The 22,453-nt window shown below is 45.1% G+C and overlaps 1 protein-coding gene across 2 annotated transcripts; it reads right to left on the minus strand.

Annotated features, from left to right (window-relative positions):
- Nucleotides 1-83: 83 nt before the first annotated feature.
- ELOA (elongin A) lies at nt 84-16,761 on the minus strand. 2 transcript variants are annotated; one of them, XR_013380570.1, is made up of 12 exons: nt 16,603-16,761; nt 11,507-11,563; nt 10,564-10,670; nt 8,239-9,406; nt 7,762-7,876; nt 6,818-6,973; nt 6,614-6,711; nt 5,116-5,296; nt 4,688-4,799; nt 3,804-3,982; nt 2,441-2,749; nt 84-1,521 (listed from the first exon to the last, which is right to left on the minus strand). XR_013380570.1 is itself a non-coding variant. In XM_077899158.1 (11 exons), the coding sequence occupies exons 1-11, from the start codon at nt 16,753-16,755 to the stop codon at nt 2,688-2,690; spliced, it is 2,388 nt and encodes a 795-aa protein (XP_077755284.1). In that variant the 5' UTR covers nt 16,756-16,761; the 3' UTR covers nt 84-2,687. The 2 variants fall into 2 exon arrangements, 1 of the variants encoding a protein (XP_077755284.1); XM_077899158.1 differs by having other exon boundaries at nt 84-2,749.
- Nucleotides 16,762-22,453: the final 5,692 nt, after the last annotated feature.

Consider the following 22,453-nt stretch of genomic DNA (forward strand, 5'->3'; position numbering starts at 1 on the left):
AGGCTCTCTGCCTCACAGACACTTAGTGACCAACGGCCACTCTCAGACACATCAAAAGAGAAAGGAAAGACGACCACGGTACATGACAGTTTTTTGTTTTTTATTTAGACATGGAATTTTCCTTCCTTTTCATATAACTTATCTAATTAAAATATTCATCTTGGTAGTTACCACAAAAAAGTAACATAGAAAATTGTATTTACATTTTGGGACCAAAATACAAATGGAGAGCAGGATGATACCTTGCTCCTTTCCCTCCCACTTCCCGGAAAGAGAAAGCCCCAAAGAAACTGCTCATTACACCAAGGATCACAAAAGGTTAATTTGTAATTTGGTGATTTGTATGTAGTGTAGCACAGGAAAAAAAAATTGCACACGTTTTCACAAATGAGACCAAAGGTTCGACATCATCCTCTGTGTCTGCTCTGCAGCCATTTCAATAACCGGGTGAGAAGGTTGTTCAGAAATTCAGCTTTTCCTCTTCCCTCCGTACTCTTCTCACCAAGTCACGTCCCTGATGCAGACACTCTTGGAGGGGGAGGAGGGAAAGATCTGGCTCTATGCAAACAGGGCTGATCGAGAATCTGTATGTGCTGGAAATGGGTGGTGATGTTGGCATGAACAAATGTGTCCTTCTTTCCCTCCCTGCCTAAAAATTCCTAACAAAGGAAATTAAATCATACACAACTGAATCTGCGATATGGAAAACTGGTTTTAATGACAAAGACTTGAACACACAGCTAAGAGACGAATTCCAGCTGGTGGACACCTATAGGAAATTATTCCAGGCAACAGCTGTCTGGCACCTGACCCAGATGTTCAATTGGCTTTAGGGAAGAGGCTTCCTGATACCAGATTTGGGGAGCAGGCCAGGACTAGGGGTGGAATGGTAAGACAGACGATCAAGAGAAATAATGTTTTACCCAGTTCAAAAACACAGCAAATGGAAACACTGCAAATACTTGTGTCCTGTTGCAACAGGCACCCTGCACAGCAATGCACACCGCACAACGCTTTTGCCACACAGAGTCTCTGCTTGTTCTGGAATCTTCAAAGTTAGCCTGAGGTCTCCAGGATGGTTCAAAGCAGTGGACTCCATATTCTGGGCTTTGAGGGAGCTTGTCGAACTCCTGAGGCTGTCCTATTAACCACGCCCTTAGTCTACCTCTTGGGTAACTTAAGGACGGGTCCCTCCAATTTATAGCATCAACTGCCCCCTAGGTCACAACCAAGTGGGTTCCTACTAGATCAGTGCTCTTCAACAGCCACAAAGGGTACTGACACTGTCCTCCTAAGTGCTGACTGTGCTCCTATGTCAGCTTGAAAGTGAGATCCTCCCTTCCCAAACCTAATGGGTGTCCTCGCGGTTCTCCCCCATCCTGATACTACAGCTCAGACACTTCCCGTAAGTTGGCCGTTCCCTCCAAATTCTGGCTTAAACACTCCCAAACCAGAGTGCTTCAGCTGCAACGTTCTCTGCAAACAGCAAATTCTTGTGCTCTTCCAATCACATGATCTTACCTTTTCAAGAAAGGCAAAACAAAACCAATTTCTAACACAGCATTACAACTTTTTAGAACCACTCACTTCTATTAGCAGTTCACAGGGAACGAGATTAAAGTGCTGGCTTTTTAAACTCTAAAGTCATATGGGGGGTGGGGGGCACAAAAAGCCCTGCCATGTTTTCACGTCTTCTCCCCCTGCTAGTGGGGAGAAGGAAAAGTAGGGGAGGAGGAAAAAAAAAAAAAAAAACAACCCTAAAGTTTTGAATCAGAAATTGTAAATCGTAAAAATGCTGGGGTTCCGTGCAAATCGATCCCCCAAGGTTTTGTGTCCTCTAGTGAGCCTCAAAAAAGTGGGAATTGGCAAAAAGGATGGGGAAAAGACTCCAGACCTTTACAAATAACCTCCTTTAATAAATACTATTTAATGAGGAAGAAAGAGATGCACCTGCATAGGAACTCAAAGCAACACCGAGGAGGGCCTCAGAGGCTGGGGGTGGTGGTGGTGTCTACCTTGAACACTTTTTGTTTCCACTTTGAGGCACCCCTCTAGGCCAGTCAGCCTGGGACTCACTCCTCGCCCTGCGTGCAGCAGGCACCATATGGGCTCTGAGGACACCCAGTCCTCCCTCTGGGCCAGAGTCCACTACTCAGAAGAGCTGAACTGGGACAGGTGAATGGCTTTCACCAGGTTTTTATCTAACTTTAATAAAGGACCCTAAAAAGAAAAGGCTAAGTGTATAGTAGAGGACAGAAAAGAAAAGAAAAGAAAAGAAAAGAAAAGAAAAAAAGAAAAAAGAAAAAAGAAAAAGAAAAAAGAAAAGAAAAGAAAAAAAATACTGGGGTAATATAAATACAATCTGGGGGCAATATTTATTAATTAAAACTATGTCTTATAGTTTACAAAGAAGCTAATTAACAACAAAAGTATAATTGACCTTAAAATCCTCAGTAAGACTGAAGGCTTCACATCTTCTTCAGAATTCTGAAGTGTTCTCCAGGCCGGGAGGCAGTGGCCGTGGTGCACAGGCTCACAGGGGCAACACCTGCGGACCGGGCAGGGCTTGAAGACCAAAAAGTTGCCTCCAAGCAAAGGATCCTGGTCTCCTTTGGAAGTTCCATTCCCCAACCCCATTGTCCTGGTACTCCTCCCCACAAATTTCATCTCCAAGGCGAATCCTCAGTTTATCGTCGGGAGAACCTGTTCTTGAAAGCTTTAATCGTCTTGGCCATCATTGGGGCAATTTCTGCACGAAGAGAAATAAGGCAGTTGTTTCAGATCATGGCAGTTTACACACGCACCGTGAGTGCTGACAATCAAGGCCAAGCCTTGCTGCTCTTGGCTCTGCGCCACCAGACAGATGGGTGCAAGCAGTAGTCATCTCCCAGCACCACAACAGAAGAGCGGCCCACAGCTCTGCTTCTGGAGCACCGGCCGGGCCCATAACCACCCCCAGCTCTAATTCTGACCACCTCACCAACATACGAGAGATTGGCCAATCTGCCCCTGGGTGTGCAGTAGGTGGGAGAACTGGGATTCACCATGTGCCAGACTCTAACGGCCATCCTGAGCCACGATTTAACTGTTTCGCCAATCTCCAAACCAGCAAAAAGCAGCCCCTCTCACTCCCATCTGTCCAGGGCAGCAAGAGGTCCAAGATAAGCTCAATGCAGACACCACCTGAGGATGGCTAGCCTGTCCTCTTGAATGATTAACCTGAGCACAGCCAAAGCCATGAGCTTTGGCTCATGGGCCCTGAAGTGAGTACAGAAGCCTGCTTTTAGGGGAGGATGCCCCCTTAGAAAACTGGGGACAATCTCTGGTAATATGCTTAATAAAATACAAAATAAAATACACAATGGTCAATAAAATACAAAATACACACACTTAATAAAATACAAAATACATATACTCAACAAAATAAAAAAATAAACAGATATAAAAAGTTAATACTTGGAAGCTGGGGTTATAGGTTATAAGCCCTCAAGATGGACTGTCATTTAGCAGTTCATAGTAATAGTTATGAACCCCACGTTACTGCCTGAAGAAATAGGTTTTACATTTAGGTTTTTAAAAAAAGCAGAGTGCCAAAGTGAATATTCACTGCAATCATTATTGGAAAGATATTCGTGCATCATGCACAAAGTGGGGGAAAGAGGCACCAACATTTAGACCAGCTCCATGCAGAGCACGGGACACGTACCTCATCTAGTACAAAGAACATGATGCAGTGGCAAGGACATGAGAGGCTTCAAATACTAGCTTTGAGGTATCTGAGCATGAAACCCCAAGTTACTTACTCTTCACAGTCGGTTTCCTAGGATCATAGGAAACAGTGCTGAGCACGGGAGCCAAGTGAGCACCGCTGGTGCTTGGGCCATCATAGGCAGGCTGCTCGGGGCTGGCGCTAAAGCTGTTGCTGCTGCCACTGCCAGAAGGAGCGTGGCTGTTTCCTGTGGGGTACGGGGCTGGCTTAATCCTGCAACACAGAGCGAGCTGGTTAGTCCTGAGTGTGAGAAATCTGCCCTCAGCACCAACAGCCTGAGGCTGGCCTGTCTGAGGAAGACCCAGTTTCGTAGCTTTGCCCAGCAGACCCTAGCACCCCAGGTTCTAGTGACAGCACAGAGATGATAGGGTTAGCTTTTCAGAATGAAGGATCTCAACTAACTTCACCCTTCAGATGTAAATTTGTATTCTGAAGATGCTAATGTGACTGAGCTTATGAAGTCATCACAATAGCATGGTTTATTCTTTATCTTATATTTAGAGTAATCTCTACCCCCCACTGTAGGACTCAAACTCACAACCCCCAAGTTCCAGAGCCACATGCTCCAATGACTGAGTCAGCCAGGACTCCCAGGGGCATGGTTTGATTACACGGAGAAAGGGAAAGCACAAGGAAGTGTCTCCCAGAAGCCAGGTCCTGTTCTCCATTTCATCTTGACCCCCTCTGAGAGGCAGGAATAATTATTGGCCTACACTGCAGTCACAGAAGTGGAGGCTTGGGGTGGGTCATGTGCTGAGCTGGTCAAGGTAAGACTCCAGAATCCACTCTGCAAGGTCATGCTCTCACCCCAAAAATGAGTTGCTTCCTGCCCCTGGGCTGCCTCATTGGGCTGAATGACAAGCTCCTGGGGCTCTTGTCTCTGAGCACACAGAAGCCCCGAAATTACAGAGAGCTTACCTAATTTTCTCAGGTACAGCTGCTCCTCCAGTTCCAAACTTCTCCTGTCTCCTTCGAACATCACGAGGCGGTTTGGCCACAGAGTTGACAAAGGCCATCTTTGCTTGTCGGCCTGTTGAGAAGTACAGAGATCAATACTGGCCTCTGAGCAGATGCTGTTATATTAATAGTCTACACTACTAAGAAATAAAGGCTTTTCAGGTGCCCCCAAAGCCAGGGGATTATTAACCCTGAAAACCCCTACACACAGTATGTGTGGTGACAGAAGAAACACCTCATCCCTATCCCACTTCTGCAAAAGCAAGACATATTAAGAAGCTAGAGGCTACTATCAGCCTGGCCCACCAAGGACCTGCTGTCAACCAGGGCACGGCACCCCCATCCTGCTAGGTTCATCCCACCCCCACCAGTCCCGAACTCCCCTTTACCTTTGGGCTTATTGGCATGTGCAGATCTGATATTCTTTGTCAGTACTCGTAGCCGCTGCTCCCGGGCATCCTGAAGCCGCAGGTACATCTCCCGCCATGACTCATACTCTTCCGGCCTTTCTTCCTTAAAGTCTCGGTGACAATGAACTTTCCATAATTGATCTGTTTCTTCAATTAATACCTAAAATCAGAACCAGGGCATCATTTATATGCAAGCACTCTGACATATCTCTTTTCTATCCTAAATCACCTCAAGGTGAACACTTTCCTAATGTTTTTTGGTCCTCGTGGTCATAACATTATATTAAAATATCACAGTTCTAGAAAAAAAAAATCACTATATTAAAAAAATGCTTGGGCGGCCCGGGTGGCTCAGCGGCCTGGCCTTCAGCCCAGGGCCTGATCCTGGAGACCCAGGATCAAGTCCCACGTTGGGCTCCCTGCATGGAGCCTGCTTCTCCCTCTGCCTGTGTCTCTGTCCCTCTCTTTCTCTCTCTCTCATTAATAAATAAAATATTAAAGAAAAATGTTAACTGTACTACCTGCTTTTGGGGGAGGGGGGTTGTGCGGTTAGGAGAGAAGACAACAGAAAATAGTTGAAGGTCAGTCTTTTCCTTTAGGAAACCAGTGACAGGCAGAACTGGGATGAAGTCATATCCAGGGAAGGGGACCACCTAATGATGATCCCTCAGAATCAGAGACAGCTAACTAATGCAACCAAATGATTGTATATCCCAGCTTACAAGAAAGATATTTGGACAGACCTGGGTGTCTCTAGGAGACATGTACCAATCTGTGCTCTTTTTATTTTTATTTTTTTAAAGAAGGAAAGAGAAAATCTTAAGCAGGCTCCATGCCCAGCTCAGAGCCCAACACGGGGCTCCACCTCACAATCCGCAGATCATGATCTGAGCCGCAATCAAGAATCACACACTTGGGATGCTTGGGTGGCTCAGTGGTTGAACGTCTGCCTTCAGCTCAGGGCATGATCCCAGGGTTCTGGGACCAAGTACCCACAGGGAGTCTACTTCTCCCTCTGCCTGTGTCTCTGCCTCTTTCTCTAGAACTCTTATGAATAAATAAATTTTAAAAATCTTAAAAAAAAAAAAAAAAGAATCAGACAACTGACTGACCCACCCAAGTCCTCCTGTGCTCTTTTATATTCACCAGATACCTGAGCGTCAACACAAAGCTCTATCCCTGCCCCTGATCCCAGGGGCTTTGCTGCCAAAATTTTCCTTTAACCTCTGTGACCAGATAAGCTCAAGAGAAGGGTGGGCAGTGCTTTCCTGCTCCCTTTGAAGCCCACCCTGACTTCAGGCCAGAAGCAGATGCTAAAAATATGCATTTTTAAAGGCCTGTAGGCAAACCAGCATGCCCAGAACGGTGAACTGACTACTGCTGCCTGCCCTTCAGCCACTGCAGATTTAGAAACAAAGCTATTTCCGGAGACATGAGCCAGAAAATGGCCTTCTCTGCACCCAAACAGGATACTCACGTGATTGTATTCCTCTATGCGGTATAGCTGATCAGGAGTACACCTCTCCAAAACGGGTTCAAGAACAGAAAACGGGACACCACCCACTTCAAAGATTGCTGCAGAGAATCAAAGGTGAAAGTGTTGAGTACTGGCCAAGCCACCCAGTAGTGAGGTCCCAGTGCCACAACATGTGTAGGAACAGAAGAAAAGCACGTGACTTACAATCAATGTTGTTTTTAAGTACCCGGATGCACTGCTGGTGCAAGGTCATCATTTTGGGGAGATAGGCGCATTTGGAGCCAGAATACACCTGCATCTTAGAATTCATTCTTCGTCCAGTAAATCCAGCTTCCTCCTCTTCCTGGGGTGAAGAGAGCGCTACAGGGCAGGGAAGACAGGACCGGATGTTACAGAGGGCACTACACTCTGCAGGGAGCGCTCTCCTACTCTCCCCCTCCTCAGTCTCCCAGAGCCCTTTCTCAAGGGCAAGCAATGGTACTACTATTTTTCCATTGAGTCTGTGTAAATATAAGCCAGTATGTATTTTATTCCCTTTTCACTAATTACTAACATCCAATATCATTGTTCTTTCATTTATTACATTTTAGAAATCATCCCATGTCAGACACAGACTTTCCGCATTTTTTACAGCTATATAGGAGGCCACTGGGTAGATGACCCATGGTTTAGGTGATTCTCTTGCCAAGGGACATTTATGTGGCTTCTGATTCTTCTGTTATTAAGACCAGACCTTGGTTTTTTGCTTGTTTTTAAGATAAAAAGCTCCTGCAGAACATATCCAATGAAGGGCAGCTAGTAACAGCAACAGCTGAGATTTACCAAACACTATGTGGGAAAACCCAGAGGTAAGAGCTTTACCACCATTATCACTTTTAATCCACTTCACAGACTTGTAAGGCAGATACCAGTTATTACAGAACATAAAACAGACTTGTGAGGCAGATACCAGTTTACAGAACATAAAACTGAAGTCCAAGGAAATTACTACCCCAGTTCACTTGTAGAAGCCAAAACTGGGATTCAAACTCAAGCCATTCAACTCCAGAGCCTGGGAGGCTAGGAAGTGCACCAAAATCTTACGACGTCATGATTAAATTGTTAAAATCTTTCTTTTTTTCCATTTAAAAGAGGATGCAGAAAATTACCTTTTCGCTTTGGTGGGAAGGAGGACATCAATTCCAGGGTAGGAAGTGGCCGGTAATTGGCCTGTATCATGGGTAATGGGAGGTCTGGCAGCACTGGCAGTGCATCAGCGGGGACCTGCAGAGACAAGACCAGTAAGTAGATAGCCCTGTGTGCCAGTGCAGCCTCTGGCCCTGTGGCCCATTCCCGGGAGTGGTGACTAGGCACACAGTTTCACAAGCAGACCTGGCTGCAGGGGACTGCCAGGTCTCACCCCACCAAAGACAGGAAATACACACAGTTGGGCTCGGCACCATGGGACACCTCAGGAATTAGGCGTTTTGGGTGCTAGCTACCCTGGCAGCTAGAGAGGTCTGGAAAGTGAAATTCCACGGGCCACATAAAAGCCAGCCCACCAAACAAGAGGCGGGCTAGGTCCCAGGAGCTCTGCGGGGTCAGCTGCTCCAGCTGGGAGGTCACCAAGCAGCTGAAGGGCTTACCTTTTTCAGCTTGGCTAAATCAGATCCAGCTGGCTGAAGCTTCTCTGCCTTGTTTTCATTCACTTTAGGTAATTTCTGAACTGAATCCGAGTTTTTATTAGTGCTTTTCGGATCATTTTTTTTTAGTCCTTTTTCTCCAAGAGTCGTGGCTGAAGTTTTCACCATCTTTTTCTTTTTCTTCCGGGGCTGGTCATAGCTGAGGTATGACTCAAAAGACATGGTGGGCTGCTCAAATTCATCATCCATATCCGCTTCGTCAACTTTAGGGAGGGAGCCCACTGACTTTCTGTCTGAGTGAGAAGGCTTTACTTTCCCTTCCGAAGTCTTTAAGTTGTTTGACACCCTGTCTCTTGTCCCCTTTCCTATGTCTGCGCTGTCTAGGCTCTGCTTGTTTTTGTCCGATTTGGCTTTCTCTGGGTCTTTGTGCTTTGGCTTGCTTCTGAGGTGGTTGTCTGGAGCCACGTCTGAGGAGGGCAGAGACTTCTTGCTGCTGCCTTCTTTCTCCCTCTCTCTCCTGACACCACTAGAGGGCAGCTTCTCCTTGGTGCTGTCCCCTGACAGTGGTCTCCGGTTTTCCTCTTTAGAGATGGCCTTGTGGGATTTCTCTCTACTCAAAGACGACTTCCCATCTCCCCTGGCATCCACCGGACGTTTTTCCTTGTAAGACGACCTGTGTTCCTTGTGTTGACTCGAGGCCCCTTTCCCCTGTGGGTCCCCCAGATGTCGGTCCTGACTGCCTGCTAGTCTGTCCTGAACGGCATTACCATGCCCTTTCCCGGGCTTCTGGTGTGGAACAGAAGGCTCGTGGTCCTCCTCCAAGGATCTGTAATGGTCCATGGACACCTGATGGGGACTGGCAGATGATGGAGGGGACTGAACGTGGCCATAATCAGAAGACTCATGGTCTGAAGAATAAACTGGTGAGATTCTATGGCATCTCTTTCTCTCGTCTCTCCTCTCTTGAACATGAGACACTTTGTGAGTTCTCTCAGGTTCCGAGAGTTTTCTGTGTTTTTTCTGCCTATGATCAGGGCTATAGGATTGGCTACTAGAGGCTTTCCAGTTTTCCTGGTAGTCCCCCTCTATCTCCTCCTCCTTCTGAACAGCATCTCTGGGGCGCTTTCGGGAATTGGTCTTCTCAAAGTCCTGCTCATCAGGCTCAGGGTTTCTACAATACAAGAAAAAGCAGATAGAGCAGATATAAATCTCAGTGTAATCCTTGTTCAGAGGACAAAGTCACAGAACCTGAACTTACAAAAAGAGATGAAAAGGAAGGATGCAGACTTAGAAACAAGGTCTTGGGAAGAAAGTGAATGGATCCTGCTCAAAGATACTCAATTAAGGTTTGAGATTGAGAAAACTCAAATAATTCTATAAACAGAAAATGATGCATTTAACTGCAGAATACAAAGATCAAGTATCTTGAGGACATGAAGAATGCTTAAACATTTTTCAGCACAGGGGTGTGCAAGTGGCTCAGTCGATTCAGTGTCTGCCTTTGGCTCAGGTCATGAACCCAGGGTCCAGGGATGGAGCCCCACATCAGGCTTCCTGCTCAGCAGGGAGTCTGCTTCCCCCACTAGAGTGCTCTTTTGTTCTCAAATAAATAAATAAAATCTTAAAAAAATAAATAAAAAGAGCAGAAAGAAACTATCAAAATGTTAATAATATTTATGTTTGGTGGTAGAATTACAAGAAATTTTGATTATTTCATTTCTATTTTTAATATTTTCTAAAATCTTACAATGATCACTGTTATTTTTTATAATTAAGACAAAATATTTTATTTATTTTTAAAGATTTTATTTATTTATTTTAGAGAGAGTGAGAGGACACGAGCAGAGGAGCAGCAGCAAAGGGAGAAAATCGCCAGCAGACTCCACTCTTTTTTTTTTTTTTTTAAAGATTTTATTTATTTATTCATGATAGTCACAGAGAGAGAGAGAGAGAGAGAGGCAGAGACACAGGCAGAGGGAGAAGCAGGCCCCATGCAGGGAGCCCGACGCGGGATTCGATCCCGGGTCTCCAGGATCACGCCCTGGGCCAAAGGCAGGCGCCAAACTGCTGCGCCACCCAGGGATCCCCAGACTCCACTCTGAACACAGAACCTGATGCAGGGCTCGACCCCAGGACCCTGAGACCATGACCTGAGCCAAAACCAAGAGTCAAAAGCTTAATGGACTGAGCCACCCAAACGCTCCCAAAATAAATATTTTAAGTAAGAAGGCAGAGAAAGAATAATAAAGAAAATGTATCTGTCTGTAAATATCCCAAGTGCCAGGTATAATCATGGACTTGAACAAATCTACAGAGTAATGTTCTTACCGTTCCACAGGAACTAGTTTCTTCCACTGGGCCACTAGGTCCCTGGCAAAACTTCCAACGTGCTCGTGTTTTCGTAAGCTATTTACTGTTTTCCCAACTCCGGTCTCCTACAGATTTGACAAAAGAATTATTAGATAGTTATAGAACTAGGTTCACGACTTTCTAAGGAAATGAAGCCTCTTTGAGAAACTCCTTCCTAAAACTACCTTTAAGTCTTAATACAAAATTACTTTGTGTCTATGCCTCAAACCTCTAATGACACACAGTAGCAAACACAGTAGCAAAGCATACCAGACTCAGAAGAGGAAAACAGTTATATTAAAACACTTCCACAACTTTAACAATAAATAACAAGAGTGATTACAGCAAGTGTCAGGCACTGAGCTAAGAGCTTTACATACTATATCTCAGTGAATCCTTACAACTCTGTGGAGGCAGGAATCTGTCCACTTTTACATCAAAGGAACAGCTTAAAGATTTGGATTTGCATCTAGGACTAGTTGATGCCAGACCCAATGTTCTTTTATTTATTTTTACTTTTAAAACAAAATTCACCATATTAACCATTTTATTTTCAATTAGCAATAATCATACCAGATAAACCTCATTGGCTACCATACCGCCACTGTGCAAAGCTCATTCTAAACATTTTAAAGTATATAGTTTATTGGTTTCCAGGACACAATACTGCACAACTGTCATTACTATTCCAGAACATTTCCATAACCTAAAGAGAAATCTTGTTCCTCCCAATTTCCCCCATCCTCTACCTTCTGTCTATGGATCTGCCTATTCTGGACATTTCACATAAATAGAACCATACAATACATGGCCTTGTGTCTAGCTTCTTTCACTTTCAAAGTCCATGCTTTTAATCTTATTGTACAGTCTCTCCCAGTGGAAGGAGATGGAATATAGTTATATAATATCTAACACTTCTTACCGCAAGAATGTCTACTGTAATAGGCAAGGTGGAGAGTTTCTTCAAATATTTCAAGAGCTGCAGAGAGAATAAAATAAACATTAATTTCTATAAAATCATGATCACTCACTGGAACAAATAATAATATGATAGGTAAGTGCTTACTGAGTTCTGTGTGTTGTACAGTAATAAGCATGGTTATTATCTCTATTTTATGAGTATGAAGATAGAATCAGAAAAGTTACTTGCCCCAGGATGCAAATAGGGCCACATATACTCAGGTCTGTGGCTTTAGATTCCCTGCTTTTCAACTACCATTTAACACAAAGGGACGTAAGACATAAGAGAACCAAACCTACCAACTCTAATAAAAGTTATCAACAACTATCATTGCCCCAGTTTTGAGAGAACTTCTGAGAAAGGTGCCAATTTAGGGAAATCACTCACGGACCCAGCATAGAGGAAAGCAAAATGGAGAAGAGGTTCCTCCAGGAAAAGAGTATTATGCTTCCAGGAAGAGTCACAGTTTAAAAGAATTGGGTTTTTTTTTTTTTTTTTTTGGATACAAGTGGGGATTTCAAGACTAACTTCAAGTCACCAGAATCAGAGGTTTGCTGGTACAAACTGTGAATGCAAAATGTCGGGGTAGATTAGGAAAGTGATCTGGTTTTGGCCACATTTCCTTTCTGTAGTTCTAAAACTAGGTTAAAATCAGGACAGCAGAGCTGTTGAGACAGAGTTCTGGAGTCAGAGACAGGCTTCAGTTTGGTCCTGTCATCACCCTACTGGGTGATCTTATGCAAGTCATTAACCTGCTTGAACCTTACTTCATCTGCAAAATAGAAACTGATCCTGTCTCTTTACAACTTTACAAGATGTGAGGATTCACAGAAACAAATCGTGTGCAGTCCTTGGCCACTGTGCCTGAAACATAAAAGCCCAGTATATGCTTTTTAAAAAAATGTTTATTATTAATCATTTCATTCATCAACTGACAGCTCTTTAAATGTCTACCCTTGATTGTGGACCAGATATTCTCCCAACTAATTCCTACTTACTCCATTTCTACCCAAAGTCATGGTTGGCTATGCCGCTTTTCAGGAAATGTTTACGTGTACACAAACATACTTACCATTCAAGGAATGGTACAAAGTACAAATAGTTCAGAATAGATAACTGTGACTACTTTTACATTCAAGCACCAGAAAACAAGATCTGTTCTTTTTCCATGTGTAGGCCAAGCTATAATTAGTATGCCATACTGCTATTAAGTGGAGTAGCAAATATGTTTTTCTGGTCATTCTACTTCAATAATTACTGAACTTCGTCTCCAGGCAGAACAACTGGATCACAAGTGATAATCCTGTTTGGCTGGGAAATGAGAAGCCAAGTACTGTATCCAGGGAGTTTTCACCTTCATAGTTGAATGAAAATTATCCTCCACTTCAAATGTGATCACCACCATCATCCAACTCAAGATAAAATTTATGTGTGCTTCTTGTCACCCAAGCTATGGGTACAAAAATTAATGCCAATTCCTATTCTTACAGGAAAATTTAGGATCATTGTAAAGGCTAAAAGCTGGTTGTCTCCCCTAATGCCATTCCCTGGAAGGCATTTATTGATCATCTACTATGTGTCTGTGACTATGCTACGTTCTTATATGTGTTACTTTATTTCAACCTCATTAACTAACTCTATTAAGTGGATATTTTTCTCCCCACTTTAGACACTGAAATAGCCCAGTAAGGTTAGGTAACTTGCTTTAATGAGCTAGTAAGTCAAGTGTGTCTACAATAGCATGAACTACAAAGACAGGAGAAACATCCAACGCGATTAACACTGTCCTTAGAGGGCAGCCCGGGTGGCTCAGCGGTTTAGCTCTTGCCTTCAGCCCAGGGCCTGATCCTGGAGACCTGGAATCCAGTCCCACATCAGGCTCCCTGCATGGAGCCTGCTTCTTCCTCTGCCTGTGTCTCTGCTTCTCTCTCTGTGTGTGGGTCTCTCACGAATAAAATAAAATCTTAAAAAACAAAACAAAACAAAAAACAAACAAACAAAAAAACCCCACTGTCCTAAGAAAACAGAACAGGAGCTCATGTGCCTAGAAACAAAGCAGAAGAGCTCCTCCTCAGTATTACATTGTTAGGTAGTTTAGAGTGCACAGAGTAAAGGAGGTCACCATGGGAACAGAGTCCCAGGACCTCTACAAAGCTAACATACAAGGATGGGGCCAGAAGTCACAGAAAGAGTGTTCATCTCAAAGCCTAACACTAATTCGAAGTGTAAATGCTCCCTTTCTGTTTTGCTCTAGGTTAGCAGGGATGACCTGAAAGCAGACAAAACTAAAATCCTGGAAATTTCCAAAACATAAGACTTACCAAAACATAAGAGAAAAAAGGCTTCAGAGCCCCTCTATTTTCAATGAGGTTCAAGAAAGTACAAAGCAGAAACAAGGTAAAAGCACTTTGGGCATCCTTGGGTACATGGAAACTTGCTGTTATCAAACCAAGGGACCAACTGCAGAGTTTGCAAGAACTGATAACAGCTTATTGAGAAATGCCAAACATTTGCATGGTACACGCTTAGGAAGCTCAGTTGTCCTTTGCACACTCCTTCAACCCAAAGAGCAAAAGATGTTCATAATGTTGACATGCTTGTTCTCCACTTGCTATCAACTGGGTTGTTGGTAGTTTTCACACTCAAAATGTAATACAGAACAAGTAACTTTACCACCCATGAAAACTAGTTTCCAATTAAATAGGAGAAGCCAAGTAACCCTAGTCTAATATCTTTTCCCCAAGTATGTCCAGAGCACTGATGGACTTAGAGGTAAAACAAAGTTACAGTTTAACACTGACGTTTAATGTGAGGAAATCCATGAATATAGGTCTGAAATCAACCCTTTGGCTAATAATGGTTTGAAATCATGAGTTAAATGCAAATTCAATCCTGCTATATAATCATCTTGCAACTTCAAGAACAACCTGTGGGAGCTTGTTGGGTTAACAGAAGGTTGAGAAGGCCAGTGTGCCAGCTTGCAGTTTTCTCTCTGCAGTTAGCTCACTTCTGAACGCCAACTATTGTGCCCTTTGCAAAAAGGATCTCCCAATATTTTCTCATCTTCACAATGCAAAAGCAGAGGTTTAAGGTGGCTTGCTGTCTGGGAGTGAGAACCCAAACACTCACAATAATCACTAATAATTCAAGTAGGATGAGATGCCTACAGATCTTTTCCTAATTTGAAATTTCATGCATATCAACTAGAAAAGCTACTTCAAAATTCAAATTGTAATGGAAAAATAACTACAGATACTACATGGTGCCTTTTTTTTTTTTTTTTTTTCCCAACCTCATAGTGATAAAGACCAAACTGGTAGGGGGGGAGGGTGTAACATAATACTGCTTTAAGATTTTAAAAATCAGTCAGAAACCTACAGTGTTCAGGGAAACCAGCTAGTGCTCAGAAATAATGACCATTTATTAGATGTCCACAAAGAGTTATTGTAAAAAGAAACTTGTAAATATGTCTGGGCACTAGGTACTGAAACTGCAATGAGAGATATAATATGAACAATGGAAAGCATTTAAGTTTTCACAGATTTAAAACTAAAATGGCTTCCTGAAGAAGTGGCTCTTTGAGCTAGTTATGCATGAGAAGAGTTAAAAAGTGGCCTGATGAGGGATGCCTGGATGGCTCAGCGGTTAAGTGCCTGCCTTCAGCCCAGGGCGTGATCCTGGAGACCTGGGATCAAGGCCTACTTCGGGCTCCCTGCATGGAGCCTGCTTCTCCCTCTCCCTAAGTCTCTGCGTCTCTGCCTCCCTCCCTCTCTCTCTCTCTCTCTCTCATGAATAAATAAATAAAATCTTGAAGGAAAAAAAAAAAAAAAGTGGCCTGATGGTGAGATGCTGTGTAGGAGGGAAAAAGCCTATCTACGACAGGTTGGGAACAAGGTGAAGAGGAAGGAGCCCTTCAAAAAAATTAAAAAAAAAAAAAAAAAAGAAAAAGAAAAAAGAAAAAGAAAAACAACACATTAAAAAAAAAAAAAAAGACTTGTAAAGAATGGCGATTAATATCTACCGAGCACTTCCTATGAGCCTGGCCTTTCCCCTCTGACTTGGGTCCTAGATAGAAGCAGGGGAGGAAACAGACTCAGCAAAATAAGTCCCCAACGTCTAAGGTTGGTAAATGGATTAGAACTCAAATCTCACCACCACTTTATCTCGCCGGGCTCCCTCCACTACTTCCTCTTCAAAACGCACTCTGGGGCTCAGAGATCCAACTCTTAGGAACTGCACACTGAGAACGTCTGACACGTAAGTGTTTTCATCAGTGTATTTCACTTAAAAAAAAAAAAAATTCTAACATCCAGACACCGAGAAGCTGGATAAAACAAAGTCGGGAGAGAGGGAGGAAGGAATGCATTTAACCTAACAAAAACAGCTAAAAAAAACAAAAAACAAACAAAAAACCCCAGAAAACTAGCGGAGCACAATTAAAAATGGTTGCCCATCACTCACAGCAAGGAGCAAAGGTGGGTCTTACCTTCCTATCAAGGCCAGAAGGAAATCGGACTCTAACTTCTAACCTTTTTTTGGGTGGGGGGAGGGTGTTCCAATCGCAACCTAAGTTCTTGGGCGTGCCGGCCGGCTAGGGGACGGGAGGGCTATTCTCTTTTGCTGCGAGGGGCATTTCTGGGCAAGCGGAAGGGTCCACGTTGAGAGCAAGCGGAGAGCCGCAGGAACGGCCGTCGGAGGCGCGGGGCCCGCGGAGAAGCGGCTCCTCGTCCCCCAGCGCCCGCCCGGGGACGCCGGGGAAGCGGCCACACTTCGCGGAGGGGATCGGCGCCCGCGGGCTCGGCCCCCGGAACAGCCGCCCGGGGCCCCGCCGGCCCGCCGCGTCCGCACGGAGCGCGCCCCCCGCCCCCCGCCCCCGCCCGCCGCCGCCCCCCGGCCGCGAACCCGCCGACTCAGGCCGCAGCCCGGCGGGGCCTGGCTCCGGGTCCGAGCCCCCGCGGCCCGGGCCGGCCGGGAAGGCGCCGCGCCCGGGCCCGCGACCGTTACGGGGCCGCGCCGCGCCCAACGCCCGCCCCGCTCGGCGCTGCGCACCCGCTCACCTTCTTGGGGTCCGGGTTCGCGGCCAGGCGCGCCTGCAGCTTCTCCACAACTTGGAGCGCCGACTCCGCCGCCATCGCTGTCACTGGCGCGGCCTCCTCGCCGGAACTGGGCTCGCGTCGCGTCCTCGGGCCGCGGCTCCGCCCTCCGTGCATCCCCGGCGGAGACGGAAGCGACGGGCCCCTTCCGGGCCTCGGCGGCGGGGCGAGGCGGGGCGCGGGGCGCGGGGCGCGGGGGAGCGGAGGGGGGGCGGCCGGCCTCAGGCCACGCCCCCAGGGCCCGGGCGGGGGGAGGGGCGGCCTCAGGCCACGCCCCCAGGGCCCGGCGCGGGGGGGCGGGGGCGCAGGGGGAGGGGGCGGCCGGCCGGCTGCAGGCCACGCCCCCAGGGCCCGGCGCGGGGGTGCGGGGGGGCCGGCTTCCCAGCACCGGCTCGGCAGCCGCGTGGGCGGGGACGCGCGGGCCGGGGGGGCGGCTCCGCTTCGGCCCTCGGCGCGGAGCCCCAGCCGAGCCAACCTCTCCGCCGTCGGGTTCCGACGGAATGCGGCTGCCGCGCCAGGCGCCGTCCTACCCTCGCCACGCCCCGCCTCCCACCTGTCCGCGGGGCTGGGGCCCGCCCACCCGGGTCGCGACCCGCCCACCGGGGGCCGAGCGCCGCGAGCGCCGGTGCCGGGTCCCTGTATTCCACCCTCAGTGCCACCCGGTGAGACGGGTTCAGTTATCCCCATTTTACAGATGAGGAAACAGGCTCAGGGAGCCCACATTAACCCGCTTGTGGTCACACAACAGGAAAGAGATGAAGCTGGCATCGGAGTCTAAATGGTTTACCTTCACCATGAGGGCACCTCGCTGAGTAGGTCGAGGAATTGAGGGCCAGAGGGAGGCAGGGATTTGTCAAAAGTCAAACAGCTTAGCTACGTGAGGCAAGATAATAGCCTTGTGTCTCGCTCTCCCCCAGAGCAGTGTCTGGTACCTAGGCACCAAATAAATTCATCTTGAGTGAACAGATGAATGGCTGTTTCCCTGAAGCAGTAAGGGCTGAATCAGACCAGCACAAGACATCATCCTAGAAGCACTAAATAATACTATATTACTAATAAAAGAACAAAGAAACCGTTGAAAACTAAAATTATCAGCATTGATTACATCTCGCTTGATTGGATCACATTAGATCCTAAGCCAATCTCCAGCAGCAACTTGGCGATGTACTTAGCCTGATCTCTCACCCTCTCACTCAATATGGGAAAGCCCAGAGAGCCTTCCAGATCCCAGGTCCGGACAAAGGGTGGGAGGGGAGAATAGTTTCTTCAAATGAGCTTTCATTCACTCACTGTGCTGAGAAGCCCTCCCTACTGTATTCCCACCACTCAGCTTGGTATCCCTCCCTCTGCAACTGACCCTTTTCAGGGTGTAGGTAGCCAATTTATTCTTCTGTCTTGCCACCGTGCTGTTCATCAAGTGCACTGACCAACCTGTCCAGCTTTAAATCTCTGCTGCACAGCACAATACAGATGTTATAATCGACAGTGGATTAAAAAGTCCATAATGACCCCTCACTTCTGGGGTGTAACAGAAAAGGCATGACGCAGGGTTTGAGGAGACTTGGCTTCTGGTCCTGGTCCTAGAGCCGCCTCTTCCTCACAGCAAATGCTTTTACATTTTCAATTCCTTCCATTTTGAAAACGTACCATTGGTGTAATGGAAAACCGGAGGATTCTTGAAGCAGAATTGCTGACTAACTAGCCTGGCATATACTTGGGGCACACGGAACATTTTGTGCGTGTTACCTAGGGAGATCTCGACAACCAGACTGAAAAGAAACAATGCATGCTGCTAGGGATTACTGGAGAGGATGCACCCCACTCCTCTGCTCCATCTGAGTCAAGCTTGCTAACCTGCAAAGTAAAGAACTCTGACACTTAAATATATGAATACTAAAAAAAAATTAAAAAAAATATATGAATACTTCTCTGATCAGTAAATTATGTGTCATTCTGATTAAAAAGAAAGTTTTTAACCAGTCCTAAAAAATAGTATTCTGTATAAGTTCATTAGGGGTTAACATTGCAATCCTTGGGTGCTTCACACAAAAATAAGTTCCCTAAGGTCAGAGGCTATTTTGTCCATCTTAGATCAGCAACACCTAGTACACAGGTGACATTCCATGAAGTGTTTGTTGAAAACTGAACTAATCATTATTAAACTAAGGCCAGCCCAGATTATCATCTGAAAACTTGCAGGGGACTCCATAGCTCTCTTACCCACTCCAAAGAGCCCCCTGTGAGAAAAATTAAAAGATCTATCTCATTCTGCTCAGAAGGCAAGTTTAAGGCTATATTGTGGGAGAAAGATGGGAATCTTCTGTTGGGCACACTTTTGAGTTTTTTCAACAACTATAGTCTACTTTCATAATGAAAATAACTTTTTAAAAAAGATTTTATTCTTCTTAATTTCTACACTCGATGTGGGGATCGCACTTACAACCCCAAGATCAAGAGTTGTACGCTCTACCAACTGAGCCAGCCAGGCACCCCTATAATGAGAACAAAGGTATTTTAATTTTGGAAAAGAGCAAGTTAATCTGACTGGTACTAGAGTCATTTAAAACACTGAAAAACAAATTAAAAAAAAAAAAAGCTAAAAACGACCAACCATCTTGTCCTCAATAGTAGAGGAATCCTTGCCTTTCATAGAATTGGTTAGGTGAGGTTTTGTGGGCTGAATGCTGTGTCGAAGGAGGACTACTGGTGGTAGGACCTCCTTCTTGGACCTCTCCTGTTCTGGGCACTACTACTCCTCTATCTTATCAAGTAGGCAGTTGGTTGATTGGATGTGGGTGTAAAGGATGCAGGCCTGGGGCTCAGTGACAACCTAAGCCCCAATCCCCAACTCTACCAGTGCTGACAGTGGCTCCTGGTGGTCAATTTACTTATGCTGGCTGAAATTGTTTCCTCGTACTTTATATATTTCTTGTGAAGCTTATTAATATGTTATGCTAAGCAACTGGTATACAGTAGGCTTTTTCCCTTTTTAAAAAGCAGCTATTATCGGGGAAAATTCATTGCTTTGGTGAAGAAAATATTGTATTCTAGCTGTAAAGGAGGATATAAAACCCTCCATCTGGGCAGTTTCATTCTGCACAGCTGAAGCCACTGTTTTCTTCCCCAGTGGGCTCATTTTTTCTGAATTGACTACATTCATCTTTGTTTCACATCCTTCAAACATGCTCAGTTGGTTACTTACATAGGGATGGCATCTTTCTTGGTTTTGTAGGCTGGATTTGCCTTCCTCAAATACGCAATGCAAGCAGAGACTACCAGCTCCAGGGAATGGTCTGAGATTCGAAATCCACACCTTTCATAGACTGCCTTGAAGGTAGATGAAACTCTCCACTAACAATGTAAGAATATCAGGCCAAGAAACTCTCTGAGGCCCTTTGTCTAAAGAGGGCCGACTTCAGCATTCTGTAATGGCCTTGGGGAGCAGTCCACTGAGAATCTGTATTTACCAGGAGAAGAAAATACCATAATTTTTAAAATTTTTTAAAAATTTAAAGTAACATGTATATACTTTGATAGTTTTGTACTATATGAATTTATATAAACTCTAGGTAGTAACCTAAATGCCGCCTCTTAGCTCTTTATTTTTGTTTTTTGTTTTGTTTTGTTTTAAAGATTTTATTTATTTATTCATGAGGGACAGAGAGAGAGAGACGCAGAGACATAGGCAGAGGAAGAAGCAGGCTCCATGCAGGAAGCCCGATGTGGGACTTGATCTTGGGACCCTGGGATCACACCCTGAGCCAAAGGCAGACGCTCAACTGCTGAGCCACCCAGGCATTTATCACAATTTGAAATTACCTTATTTAGTGGTTCATGTTTTTATAATCTCTTCCCATTGTGAAAGCTCCGTGAGGCATCGCTATGGCTAAAACAGTACTTAGAACATAGTAGGCACTCAATATTGATGGAGTTGCAGGTAAGATCTGCCTTCCAAAACCACTGTTTTGTAGATTAAATGAGATTGTTTGTGAACATACTCGGCAGGGGGCTAACAACCAATAATGTTATCTTAATTAATCCTCACTATACAGTTCACAGATAAGGATATTGGTGCTTGGGAAATATAAGTGATCCCGTGCCCTCAGCCCCTGAAACTTAGAATGTGGTTGTAGTCTTTGGTGAGAATATCCTTAGAAGGAAGTTGTTCAAAAACACGTGAGCCAAAGACAGTGAGCCTGGAACTGACAGCTGGAGAGTTAAGAGAGAAAAAGGAGGGCAGGCAAGGAAGGAGATACACTGATTGGATTAAGTCTGGCTTGATTAAATTATAAATAAATAAAACCCACTGGGTTAAGTAGAGATTAAGAAGGCAGCACCATGGCAGGGCAGGAGGAACTGCTACTTGCCTTCCAGGTAGGTGGGCCCAGCTCTGTTCCACTCTTATATGTGTCATCTCTCCACCCTCCAGCAATCTCATGAGACTTTTTAAGGAGGGAGAACCCAAGGCTCAGAGGGGTTGAGCAACCAGCTCAAATGTGGCAAATGACAAACTCCAAACTCCAAAGCTCACACTGGCCTGCCCACATGTCTAAATACCTAGAGCTGGTCACCTCTCCTCCATCCTTGACTCACTATCTGACTCTGGCCAGCCCTGGTTCCTCATCTGTTAACTGATGAGGGCTAATCAAAGTAATAATAATGGTGATAATAATAATCCAACTCTTGGCACTTACAATTTGCCAGGTATTATGCTAAACAATTTGCATAAACTATCAACTTTTTTTTTAAGTCTTTATTTATTTGACAGAGAGAGAGAGATCACAAGCACACACAGAAAAGCAGGGGGAGCAAGAGAGGGAGGAGCAGGCTCCACACTGAGCAGGGAGCCCGAAGGATTTGGGGTTCAATCCCAGGACCCTGGGATCATGACCTGAGCCGAAGGCAGATGCTTAACTGAGCTACCCAGGTGCCCCTCAACTTTATCCTTAATCCTACAGTATAGATTTCATGAAATTTCCATCTCACAGATGAGGAAACTAAGGATTTGAACCTACGTAAGGTCATAGAACATGTAAGCAGCACCATCAGGTGTCAGAGCCATGTTTGTCCAGCACCAAGGCTCAAGCTCTTTGACCTTACTGCCCATTGCCAGAAAAGCCACCTGGGAAGATACCATCCAAATGATACTTCATTCATTCAATCGATCAATTTAGCTTTGGCAAGTATGGCTGGAATAGAATGGGAAGGAGAAGATGCATTTGATGAGGAAGGCAAATTAAGAAGGGTCTTAGAGGCCATGCCAAGGAATGTGTATTTTACTGTAATCTTTCATGGATTCTAGGTAGGAGTGATAAGATAATTAAATATTTTAACATTGTAGACAATGTACCTACCAGGAGTTAAGGACTACAATTAATCTAATATTGTCCTTTAAAACAAACTCAGAAATCCCTTTCAAAAGTCACTTGATCAGAGACCTTACTCTAATCACCTTATATAAAATAGCACATGTGCACACACACACACCTGTCACTATTTTTCTTCAAAAAATTTACCTCCTCCTGATATATTTTATATAGTGTCTCTCTTTTTCTACACTTATAATGTAAGCTCCATGAAAGCAGGAACTTTTTGTTTACTGCTTTATTCATTACCACCTAGAATAGTGCCTGGGACATGGTAGCTGGCCAATAAATATTGAGTGAATAGGTAAGAAAGGTTATGTTATACCTCCCTCAAAATACAGCCTACATTTGATGCCTATGCTTGTTCATCTCCTCAATGGAGTATGAATGTTGGTTTCTATTCTCACCACTCTACTGTAAACAACTTTTCTAAGGTCACCAGTAAAATC

This window comes from Canis aureus, chromosome 5, assembly GCF_053574225.1.
Source record: "Canis aureus isolate CA01 chromosome 5, VMU_Caureus_v.1.0, whole genome shotgun sequence".
Classification (NCBI taxonomy): Eukaryota; Metazoa; Chordata; class Mammalia; order Carnivora; family Canidae; genus Canis; species Canis aureus.